This window comes from Chelonoidis abingdonii, chromosome 1, assembly GCF_003597395.2.
Source record: "Chelonoidis abingdonii isolate Lonesome George chromosome 1, CheloAbing_2.0, whole genome shotgun sequence".
NCBI lineage: Eukaryota > Metazoa > Chordata > Testudines > Testudinidae > Chelonoidis > Chelonoidis abingdonii.
Genome location: NC_133769.1, coordinates 333,628,689 through 333,641,812, shown reverse-complemented (window position 1 = coordinate 333,641,812; position 13,124 = coordinate 333,628,689). Strand labels below are relative to the sequence as shown.

The 13,124-nt window shown below is 43.2% G+C and overlaps 1 protein-coding gene across 2 annotated transcripts in view; it reads right to left on the bottom strand.

The window, feature by feature from the left end:
• CRYL1 (crystallin lambda 1) overlaps positions 1-13,124 on the bottom strand; it is a 75,968-nt gene that overhangs the window by 16,095 nt on the left and 46,749 nt on the right. For both annotated transcript variants that reach the window (XM_032765675.2, XM_032765685.2), the window contains one exon: positions 555-660. In XM_032765675.2, coding sequence (XP_032621566.1) covers positions 555-660 — 106 coding nt within the window. The remainder of the gene's footprint in view (positions 1-554; positions 661-13,124) is intronic.

Sequence of the window (13,124 nt, the reverse complement as noted above, 5' to 3'; positions counted from 1 at the left end):
CAGTTTCTCCTCTCTTGGTTTTCACACCTCAGCTGCTAGAACAGGGCCTCATCCTCCCTGATTGAACTAACCTCGTTATCTCTAGCTTGCTTGCTAGCATATATATACCTGCCCCTGGAAATTTCCACTACATGCATCTGACGAAGTGGGTATTCACCCACGAAAGCTTATGCTCCAAAACGTCTGTTAGTCTATAAGGTGCCACAGAATTCTCTGCTGCTAGTATAAATCCAGGGAGCTATGCAGCCTAAAAACCCCAGTCAGGAGGGAGAGAGAAGCAGGTCTCTGCCAAAGAGAGGTGACAACTGGGAGCCAGAAATCTTCAAGTGAGTACCCATGGAAGGGGAATACAGGTGCAGTTACCCTGAAACTGTGAAAGCTTTCATATATGATTTCAATACTTGAGACCTACCTTATTATGAAAAGAGAAAAGACATTTACAGTCGATTTTACCCTGGTCTGAACTGTTAAGACAATATTAGCAAAGCTTTACACAAGAAATCCTTGCCTTGAAAAGTATTCTATTTAAAGTCTTAAGGAAAAAAACTGCATACCTTCTGCATTGAGATGCATCGTTTCAAGCGGCCCTATAAATGCATACCGCATTCCCAATCCATGAGACATCACAAGGTCTAGATCAGCAGGAGACACTACTCCTTCCTAAGTGGCAAAAGGGGGACAGAAAAATCTCAGTGCAAAGAATTTTATAGAATTTCGCTTAGTTTCTTTATTTAGAATATAATCTGTTACAGCAAAATACAAAATACTAGCACTAGAGATAGTGAATAATTTGTAAACAGAAAAACAGATCCCCAGACACATCTCTCTTATGACAGGACTTATTATTGTTTAGCATTTATATGTATTAGCTAATTTAAGAGGTAGATTTTTTGCATATGATCGTCATGTTTTAGCATCAAATTATATTCTTTTTAAATCTGAACAAATGAGTCTCTTCTGTGATCCTAGGGGCTGCTTAGGACACTATTTATTTTTTAAGGGGCAAATAACCAGAAAGAGATATGAAATTGCTTAGAAGTTCTTAAGTGTATTAATATTTTATTTATTCTCTTCACCAAAAAAACCCAAAATAAGGGAAGACCCAAAAAACACAAGAAGTAAAGGAATGGAAAAAGAAAGAAAGGAAGGGAAGGAGGCAGGAATGGGAAAAGAGAGTGACACCTCAGTTTCCATCCACTAAGGATTAATCAAAAATTTCTAAGAAGTCAGACCAAATCTTCAAATTTGTCTAAAGTTCCTCTTCTCCAAAATGTTACCCACTCTTTAGCTGTCAGGGCACCCAAGTGGCCGAGCCACACTTCTATCGTGGGAGGCAGTCTGCTCTTTCACCTAAGCAACGTGAGTTATTTGGTTACAAGTAGTGCTCTAGAGAACCAAGCTTTCCATGAGTTGGTGAGTTTCCAAGATGATGGGCTATATTCCCAAACAAATTCTAGGAAGTAATTTTAAGGGGCTATCCATTATCTCTTAATCCTCCTGCCTACTTCTAGCCAAAAGAACTGTATCCAGGGACAGTCCCAAAACTCGTGAACCAGTGTGGCTCTGAGAGACCCACATCTCCAGCAGCAGTTTGTTCTGACAAGGCCCAGGCACTGTAACCTATCCAAGGACCAATGTGAATAAAATATAAACTTCTGATGGATCAACCTTCATCGCAGAGCAATAGCAGAGTTATTAATATATTGCAAGGCAGCTCTCCATTGGCTAGGGTTCAAGATGTACACAAATCTTAGTTCCAGGCCTGGAACAGACAATCTAAATTAGGGAGGTTCTTTTGGACCAGGAAGTTGTAACAGGCTATAGCTGGTTGACTGACCCTATGGAGCTCTCTCCACATCAACACAATTCTGGAGTCTCTGGTGCTCCCAGTGCATCAGGACCAAACATGTCCTTCAAGAGATGCTTATGATGCAGGCAATGCCATACAGCTGGACCAGGTCGGTTGTATTGTCATTAGAGTGACTGGAATGGTAGCCAATACCATAGGGGACATTTTACAAACAAAACATTAACACACTGAACCCAGTATTCTTGCCAGTGGGAGGGGATGGACCAGCTCCTGTTCCAGAATCAGCCAGGGAAAGGTCTGTTCTGTCTGGAGCCAATCGGCTGCCTGGCTAAAGATATGGGCTGTATGATAATGATCCAGATGAGATTGGGAGTTACAATCTACACAAAGCCCTCCACCCCCCGAGAAATAATATAAAAATTGTGTTAAGTTTTCCTAAAATAAAACTGAGGAACAGTAACTGGGAGATCTCTCAGGACATACAGTATTTGGGGAATCACATTCACTAACTTGTCAGACCAGATTCTATTATTTAGTTACTACATCTGCATATTATCAATTTTAATTCATTTTAGTCATTATGTGTTTTTCTCAGGAGGTAGGGAGCAAAGGAGATAGTATTGTTAAGCATATCATCAGTGACAGGACCAGGACAAGAGATTATTTTATCAAAATCCATAGATTGCAACAGAACTTTTGAATATAGAAATTTCAGCTAGTGTTCATGCTCCCCTTTTATTTTCTAGCATTTATCCCCCTAGTTAGACTCAGAGACTCATAGGTCAGAAGGGACCAATATGATCATTTAGTCTGACCTCCTGCACAAAGCAGGCCACAGAACCCTACCCATCCACTTCTATAACAAACCCCTAACCTATGTCCGAGTTATTGAAGTCTTCAAATTGTAGTTTGAAGACCTCAAGCTGCAGAGAATCCATCAGCAAGTGATCCATGCCCCATGCTGCAGAGGAAGGCAAAAAAACTCCAGGGCCCCTGCCAATCTGCCCCGGAGGAAAATTCCTTCCCAACCCCAAATATGGCGATCAGCTAAACCCTGAGCATGTGGGCAAGAACCCTGGCTCTTAATGCAAAATAATCATTTTGACAGAGGAGGCAGGTTTCTCATTGTCACTGAAGCCATCCCAAGGAATTAGCTGGGAAAACGATGATTAAAGAGAGACAATGCAGCTGTCACCCATTTAACTGGAAACTGGTTGCATCATGTACGGAACTTTGCTTGGTCTCAACCTGCCTGGGGTTCTCGAGTTCACTGCCAACCTCATGTCTGAGATCTGGCAGGACACTGAGTCTGTGAAATGGAGAACCTTCTTGTTGAAAGCTCAGTACAGTAGTCACACCCATGGGGTACACTTACAAAGAAGCCATCACACCCTCATAAACAGTTGGGACAGGCACATCATCATTTCTTTTTTACAGGTTACAGCATATTACCTCAAAGCTTTTCCTGAGAATAGTGTTTCTTTTATAAGGATGTTTCTTGCCCTCTCTCAGATTAGAAAGCTAAGACTGAATTAAGACCATGTTCTATCCCATTCCATCAAGCCAACCCCCTTCATCCCAATGGATGCCTAGCAAATTATTCTCCTGGCTGTTGGGAAGGTAGAAGAGTTGTCAGGCTTCTTCTACCATTTTCTCTCCCCTCAATGCTGCTTGAGGGGAAAGGAAGGCTATTTTCCTCCCTTTCTGGTGGCTCTCCATCCACCTTCCTCTTTTCTGTGGCTGATAAGGTTTGGTTGATGGAAGGAATTCCTTTTTATTACTCACTCCTATAAAGCCTGAGCCAGTGAGCTCCCCTAAACTCCCACTGCTTTCAGTGAGAGTTAAGGGCACCCAGTGCCTGTTAGAATTAGGCCCAACACGAGGGTCTCACCTGTCCTTTTGCTGAATGCTATGATTCAATCGCTAACTGAGGTCCAGAAATAAGAACTTAATTGAAAACCCCATAAAGGGGTATAACAGCAGCATGCTTCACCTCTCACATCATCTACAAGACTGGGTAAATACATAACACTGAAAAGCAAAGAATTGACAAGCTAATGACACCATAAGCCTTACAGTTGCCTCTGTACTTGATGAACACATCCTTACCGAGTACAAAGAAATGGAGATTTCATCACCACAGTCTTAAAAGGAGCCCTTTAAAGGACTTAATGTCAAACCTCAATCGGTTAGCAGGTGCAATCCTGTTAGAGGATATAAGCTCTTCAGAAGTTAATATGAGGCTCCTTCTATAGGTACCAACTCTGGGGCTGGAGCTACAGGTGCCAACTTTCCAATGTGTCAGGGGGTGCTCACTGCTCAACCCCTGACTCTGCCCCCACTCCACCCCTTCCTGCCCCCTCCCCAAAGCCTGCAGTCCCTTCGCTCCTCCCCCGCCCCTCCTGCATACCATGAAACAGCTGATTGGGAGGTGCAGGGAGGGAGGGGGAGGTGCTGATCGGTGGGGCTGCTGGTGGGTGGGAGGCGCTGGGAGTGGGGTGAGGGAGCTGATGGGGGGCTGCTGACGTATTACTGTGGCTCTTTGGCAATGTATATTGGTAAATTCTGGCTCCTTCTCAGGCTGAGGTTTGCCACCCATGCTGTATATCATGGAAAAGGTCATACAATTATTTTTTCTACAGTAATGCCTAGAAGCTCCAGCTAAGTATAGGCCCCTTCTCTGCTAGGCCCTGAAAAGCCTGCAGTCTAATTAGACAAGACAGACAATGGTGGAAGAAGTGTGATCTCCATTGTATAGACAGAGAACTGAGGCACAATGAAGTGACTTGCCCAAGATCACACAGCAAGTCTGTGGATGCCTGGGAACTGAACAGAGGTCTCCAGCATCCCAGTCTAGTGCTTCATCCACAAGATCATCCTTAATCTCTAGAGCAGCTTAGAATCACACTTTAAACTGAAACAATTTTTAAGCACTCCCAACTGTTTATGGAATTTTTGCATTTGCAATCTGGGGCAGATCAGTGAAGCCATGTTAACCACCCAAAATGATTTGCACATGGAAGTAGACTTTGTCATTTGTTATGTTTACATCCAATATTCTAACAAAACATGGAGCTTTGACTAATGTTTCATTTCAATTAAAAACTGTAAACATAATATTTCACTCTAGCATCTGGCAGGATTCTCACAATAGCTCTGAATCACTGTAAGATCATTTTCAAATAAGAAATATACTAGTCTCTCTGCCACTGTAGACACACCAGTTTCACAATGCTGAGATATGAAGAGCAATATGCTCAAAACCATTCAACTACGATTCTGTTCTCAGTCCATATCTTCCACAAACTTTATGGCTCACTGAACCTGAAGACACTGTCTCATCCAGCCAAAATGGGAACAACAGAAGTAGATGGCCTTCCAGCTAGATGCATGACAGATTCCTTCAGCTGAGGTTTTACATTACCCTAGTGAAGTGGGCTCAGCTGTTCAAAGAAAAATGTTTGCTTCTCTGCTGCCAGGCAGAGCGCCATAAAAACAAAAGCCTTTGTTTTCTTAGCTTTATGACTTCTTCAGAGATTAAAGACAATCAAACAAGGAACACACTAAACTAACTCCCTTAGGGAAAGTTCCAGCTCCCATTTAAAGTGAAGGAGGGTGTTAGCTGGTGGAATGATTCAGCAAAAGGGAAAAGAAAAAAAAGCTATAATCAGCAAGGTGTTTTCCTCAAGGGTTGGTGCTTATGGTAAGAAAGTAAAGAAAGAAAGACTCTCAACCCACTGTGCTTAGGTGTGGAACTCAACCTTCCAGAAGACATTGTCCCTCTCTGCCTCCCAAGCAGTCAGTGATAAGGCTGTCAGCTGAGCACATATGCAAATAGCAAGAGGAAGCTGAGCTATAATGAAATGCATGTTCATCAGGAGGTGCTGGTAACCCTGCACCATGCATTGTCATTGACTTTACCGGCAATAGGATCGGCGCCTTAGCTGGATCCTGCTTTCACCAGTTGTTAATGAGCTCTTCCTGGTTATGCTGCAGGGCTTTTGCTCCACTCTTGACCTTTAAGCTGCTTGCTAATCACATCCTCCTTGAAATTTTATTCTCCCTATGCTGCTGCAACTCTGTCCCTTCCCAGTTCTTCTCTGATCTGTCTTGTTTTTCCTTCAGGGTCTCTCACTATTGAAGAGTTCTTCTTCCCTCTCTCACTGTCTGAGGGGAGGGGTCTTACAGAGCTCCACCTCTGGTCCGCAACTTCTCTCTCTGCACCACTTCTCTAGTGAGCTTATTCACTGCATGTCTTTAACCACTATCCATATACCTGCGACTCACAAATCTACCTTTACCCCATCTCTTCACCCAATTCCACATCTTGGCCCATCTGACAATGGCGTACCAACAATATACCTTTCACGTGGCCAAAACTGAATCTTACCTTTCCTCTCAAACCCTGCATACCAGCCTTTCTTTGTTGACAGCATCACCCTCCTCACTCAGGCCCATACCTGAGATTTATCTTTGACTCAGTCCTCTCTCTTGCTTCCTTGTCCAAATCCACTGCTTCTTCCCCCACAACATATTCGAGATCCAGCCGTTTCTCTCCGAACATCACTACAACTTTTGTTCAGGCCCTCATCTCCCAGACTGACTACTGCCGCCACCTCCTCCTCTGATCTCGCAGATACCTATGTCGCCTTCAACAAGCCCATTCAAAAGACAGCTACTGAGATCACCTTCCTATCCTGTCATTCTGACCATGTCACTCTTCTCCTCGATCCCTCCACCAACTCCCCTGTTTTCCATTTAATCACATTCAAACTTCTTGTCTTTATCTTTAAGGCCCTGCACAGCTCCACTCCTCCTTCCTTTTCTGCTCATGTACCTCACTTCATTGCCTCTTCATCCACCCCACTTCCCAACAACATTAGCCTCAGTCATCCATTTGTCCAATTTTTCCCACTGACATCTTTGGAACTTCTTTCATGCCACTCTTCATGTATGGAACACCCTTCCCGAACTAGCCAGTGAAGCCACTACCTTTTCCTCCTTATTCTGTCTCAAAGGTCCTCCGAGTAACACTGTAATACAAATAAAACAACAGATAATAATGATCAGAGAAATAACAATCCCTGTCAATATTCAGGGAATGTCAAAGCTATTCAACTGAGAATGGAGAGCTACAGAGGCTACGGAGTGAAGCCAGTGCACCTTGCTGCTATGAAAGCTAACTGAATGGACAGAAAAATGACTGTCTTTGCAAGAGGCTGGTAACCAAGGCCCAAATGACAGGGCTTCCTGTTCTTCCCTTCTCCTCCTTTAGACTAGACGAGTCACACGTAACCCACTTTTAAACAGAAAATAAATTGAAACTGTCACTGGGTTTCATATAGAGGAAAATTACAGAATCCTAAGATGTACACTCAAGTTCCATCGGGGGGAAAATATTCTAACAGGGAGCTCAAGGTTGATGCTGCTTTCAAGAACCTTAGGGTACATCTATACTAGCCACCAGATCGGCGGGTAGAGTTCGATGTATCGGGGATCCATTTATTGGATCTCATCTGGACGCGATAAGTCAATCCGTAAATCCTCCCCGGCAGCAGGAGTAAGTGGAGTTGAAGGGGGAGATGTGGCAGTCGACTTGCGAATAGCGTAGCTGAAGTTGCATATCTTAGTTCAACCCCCACCCCCACCCCGCTAGCATAGCCCAGGCCAAAGTGTGAGTGGATCACTATCTCCTGAAAAACTGCCTTGTTACTCCTCACAATTTCCGTGGCCATGTCATATGAACCACTCCAAACACCAGCTTGACATTTACAATAAGGTCTTGACCATCAATCAACACAAGTCCTCAATTTTCAAAACAAGACCAAACTATCTCAAAGTGACTATTGTAATAAATGATCTTGGGTGGCAGGAAGAGTTCCCTACAGCTTTATGCTTATCTTTTGAGTAAGGTAGAACCCAGCTGTCTGATTTTGCAATATAGTCCCATGCTACTGTACAGAGTGGAGTACTGCTAAGAAACTGCAAACGGAGTCCACTGTTATGTATACAATGTTGCAGGTGTGTACAACGCTTAACAAATAAATGTATAGGTCCCCACAACAAGGATCTTGCAATCTAAGATATAACACAGTGAGGATGATAACGGACATAAAGTGGAAGGATGAGGATTACAACAGCAAAAAGTCTTTGAGATATGCTAATTGTTCCTCCTATTAAAAAAAAAAGTATAATACCTATAGCTGATCTATATAAAAATCCCAACAATAGCATGAAGCTAGTTCCTGTGGCAAGCCTGGAAGAGAGGGATGCTTCTGTGTTAACTTCTCATGGAAGGCACCCCTGGTGATGGGTGACCTTGAAAACACAGACACAGACAGAGACCTGGAGCTTGAAACATACTGACCAAGTATGGCAAAAGTAGGACCACTGTGAATCTGGAGTAAGAGGAGGAGAGTGATACTGAAGTGCTATGGCCACAAATGCTTGTATGGTCTGAGTGCTGCTGTGATATATAAATTAAAATAGTGTTAGAAAGGGATTTCAGACAGACTTTGAATGGTCTGCGTCTCTGCTGTCAGACACAGCATATTACTAAACATCACATTCTGGTGGTCTTGCCTCACAGTGGCCGATGGCAATTATCAGCTACCCCCTTTAGATCAATTGGTAAAGATACTGCTTTTGAATCTAAGGTCTACTCTACAGCAGAGAAGATTTGCTGTTAAACCTATAGGGATAAACTCTCCTAGTCTAGATGCAACTTTTACCAGCAAATGCTTGCTTTTGCCAGTAGAACATTATATCAGCTCCCCAAATGAAATAAGCTGTAGTTTAAAACTTTTTCCAGTACAATAACGTTGGTTAAGTTTAGACCTGGCTCTCTAGCTCAGATCCCAGCAGAGATAGTCCTCAGCAGACTGAAGCGGCAGCTGTTTGTTTAAAAGGGATAGGTTTAATATTGTTATATGGGCCACTAATGTATTCTTCAAGTCGACGCAAGACACTTTCATAAAGACTGGCAGTCTGTCTAGGTACAAGTATGGCCTTCATCATCACAGTATCTGAGCATCTGATAGTACTGCCAAGGAACTGTTACAGTACATGGATATGGTGGTACTCCATCAACAATGTATATTTTGTTTATGTATTTCTTCAGCGCTCACCACAACCAAAAGCAAGTCAATTTAAAAAAAAGACTCATTTGGACAGGTGGCTAAGTAAAATTATTGTCCTCAGCCACCATAAAAAGTATCCTTAATCTAACATGCTGATTGTTAGTTCATTGACTGCTTTAAACAGGCAAGTGCTGCGCAGGCTGCCAACAGGCTTTCTGGAAAATGCTAAACTTATAGCTCCTTTGGCGCTTCACAGTATAATTGGAAATAGGATTTATTCAGTGACAATCATTTTTGTAGATTATGTGCTGTTCCTTTTGGAGTACTACTGCGGCAGAGTCAATCTCTGAGCAATAGAGAAACTTGCACGAAAAAACTAGAACACTGAAACTACAGAAGCTGAGTGTGACAAAAACTGTGCCCATTTGGTCCCTCAACAAATGCTTCCAGTCACTAACCATTAAAAGCTCTGCTGAAACTTTTGAGCTCTTTGGAACTGGGGAATTTGAATGGTGTGCTGTGGTTCACAACGGGTGGGAAGGGGACGATGTATTTTCAGGATCTAGGTACCCAAGAACAAGAATACCCATTTTTTCCCCTGGAACAACATTCCCTTTGTGGATGTTTTGCAACATGCTCCTTAAAAGCAAATATTACCTAACAATACTAATCTAAGCATATTTCCCTTCCATTGCCCCAAAGCAGAGCAGTATTTAGAAGACTGTGATAAAGTCATCCTTCATGCTGAGAAGTATGCTGAGTGAGAGCCGAAAAGAGATTATTAAAAGCAAAATATAATAAAACATGCCCGTTCAAAGTTGCCATGTTACTCATGCTTTTATGGTTAAATATGTAAATTGCCTGTATTAGGATTACAATATTCTTGGATGCAAAACACAAATATTCTTGCCCAGTTGCACATGAGCATGTTGCTGGTGCGTTACTTTTAACTGCTGAATCATAGCCGTAAAACCCCATTTCAGACACACATATTTTACTGCTGGGATAGTTTCATAGGAAATATTCCACTAAAACTTAAGTCAAACAGTTTCAAATTGTCTGGATTTTTTAATGGAATATTGTGATGGAGTGTATATACTTCAGAACCATATGAACAGGAAAGGAGCTAGATCCCTTAATGAACCTTCAAGTGTGGCTCATTAAGAGACAACCATAAAGCAGTGTTTTTTAACTGCAAAGATCTGAACTGTGTTTCACATTAAGTAGAAGGCCTACGATAGAATGTTCTGGGGAAAAAAAAAAAGCAAGGGCTGAAGCTGGGTGGCTACTTTTCTGGGTGCAAAAGGAAGACTTACAGGGTATGTCTTCACTGTACAGTTAGTCTGTGTGATTAGCATCTGGATCTCAGCACCTGAGTTAACCTATCCCAAGTATGAGCATTCCCATGACAAAGCTCTATTGGCACAACTGTGTCCCCTGTTTCTGCACTCTCACATGTGTCTGGGGGCACATCCCAAGAATCTTCTTGCTGAGATACTCCAGGATTCTTTCCCAGTCAATTGCAGGAGAACCCGTCTGTCCTTCAGGGGGAACTGTGGGAAGGGCACTGGAGTACTATCAGCACTTGAGTGATTTTTTAGCCTGTGTGATTACTCTAAAGTGTGTGTGTTGGGGGGAGGTGTTGCAGCCCAAGTTAAAGTGAAGCTCTGGCTCTAACCCACTGCCCAAACTGGGTAAGCAAGTCCAGGCTTAAAGCACCACCAAACTCAGGTCAGAGATTTCTCTGTGTGTATGGTGGAGGCGGTGGGCTAAAACCCAGGTAAGAAGCCAGATTAATTGTGCAGTGAAGACATACCCATAGAATCAGATGCTTAACTAGTGTAAATCAGCATAGCTGTATTGACATTAATAGAGCTCTGCTGATTTACACCATCTGTGGGTTTGGCCAACAGTGTTTATCTGAACCTGTTGAGAAAGGAACCCCCTTTATTTTTCCCTGCTACAGAGAGAAAATTTAGAGAGAGAGTCAGATTTTCAGAAGTGCTTGTCCCTGATTTGATACAAACTCTGATGTATATAGACAAACCCTGATTTGTGCACAAATATGTGTACACACACACACACACACACACCCCTTACCTACCTTCAGGTGTGGCTATGCCTGTGGAAATCTAATCCATACTGTTCTTCTGAGTTTACTGACAAGAGAAAGGAATAGCCTATTTGCCATGCCAAGAAAGGAGAAAACACATGGGACTCTTACCACCACAAGGATAGGAACCTGTTAATTAAGCATTCAAAGTACTTTTTTGAGCATCAGGGAATAAGAAGCTAAATCAAATAGAACTGATCTCTTCTGGAATAAGGGCATAGCCCACTATTTCTGGGGTGATGATCATCTTAAACAATGTTCTATGTTAAAAACATGCATCTTTTTATATTTATTTCTGAATTCTCCAAGCAAGTTTTCTATTAACTAGAAGACACTCACCTAACATTTTATAGTCAAAACCACTATGTGTAACTACCAGTGCTGAAGCTGTAGAACTTTCTACTGTCTATGTTCTCTAAGTTCATGGTGGATGCCACACTGTAATGTGCTGAGGCAATGGAAATACATAAATATTGACCCAGACAATGGGTATAAGAAAAATCAAATGTGAATTGAAACACCTGAGGTAAAATTTTGTCTTATTTGTGTGTACATAAAACTCATACGTATTACTGAGAGGTTAAAGTGATGGAAGGCTAGCAATAAAATTGGATCAACAATGCACCTGCTCAAAAGCAATGAAGGTATCACCTCTTTTCTGTATAATATGCATGTGTTTCAAATATTCAGTTTTAACGGGGTATCTAGAAGTTTGAGAGGTTTAAGAATTCACAACTCAACTAACTGAAATATATCAAGTCTTCAGAGTTTTGCCCACAAAAATCACATGCTTGTTTATTCTAGAAATACCATGGCAGATTCTCAGCTGATATAAACTGACATAGCTCTATTGGATTCAGCTAAGGATCTGCCCCATCATGTTTAGACTTCCCTCTTGGAGGGCCTCAGCAAGATCATTCAAAGGCCTGCATGGTGGTATCATAAGAGGATGAAACCTGAGCTGTATCTCAACCTAGCTCTAATTAAGGATTCCAGAAGAGAAGAGGCTTGATATTCCTAATGTGGGAAAACAAGCAGGATATTTTTAAAGGCTATCTTCTACATCATAAATTAGGGGAGAAAGGTATAAACTCTACTTTGGCTTTGCAGTTCACCTTTAAAAGGGATTAGGAAATGCACAAAGTAAGCAGTTTTCCCTAGCTTCTCATCCCTTTAAAGGAGTAATGAGCTGCTAAAATCTTAACAACCGGTTCCCTATAAAAAGTTCTGATTTAAGGGATGTGCCACAGTTATGTATTTTTTGTACCAATAGGGTTACCATACGTCCATATTTTCCCGAGAGGAATTTTTAAATGTTAAAAATTCCGCCCAGACAGCGATTTAAGAACCTCAAAGCCTGACATCTCCGGGAAAATACAGATGTATGTTAACCCTACCTAAAGTTCTTTTTTAAAATGATGGGCCTGAACTAGAAATCAGCTCCGTTTCACATGCGTGGGTCCCCACCACTCTCTTGGGGTGTGCTAGGGTGACCAGATGTCCCAATTTTATAGGGACAGTCTCAATTTTGGGGTCTTTTTCTTATAAAGGCTCCTATTACCTGTCACCCCCCCCATCCCAATTTTTCACATTTGCTGTCTGGTCACCCTAGGGTGTGCACATGTGTGGGTCCCAGCTGCTCCCTGCCCCCCCTCATTGAAGCAGGTGTGCAGGGTTACTGCCCTGAGAACTGCAGGGCAGCAGTGGACCTGCGGCTGGCTGCAGACAGAAGCGTGGGGCAGGGCTACCTGGAGGCAGGGAGTGTGACATGGGCTTGCTGCAACAGGGGCTGGCTGTGGGCAGGTGGTGCAGACAGGGGCTGGCTGTAGGCACGGGGTGCAGACAGGGGCTGGCTGTGGGCAGGGGGTGCAGACAGGGGCTGGCTGTGGGCAGGGGCTGGCTGCGGGTGGCTATGGGCAGGGGGCGGCTGCGGGCAGCTGTGGGCAGGGGGTGGCTATGGGTAGGTGGTGCAGGCAGAGGGGTGCAGGCAGAGGCTGTGGCTATGGGCGCGGGGAGAGTGGCTGAGAGCAGCCCAGGTAGCAGGACACAGCTGGGAACCCACCAGTCAGCAGCAGGGCCGGAGGTCCAAGGAGCAGGAGCAGCAGCAGCACCAAGGCCAGGA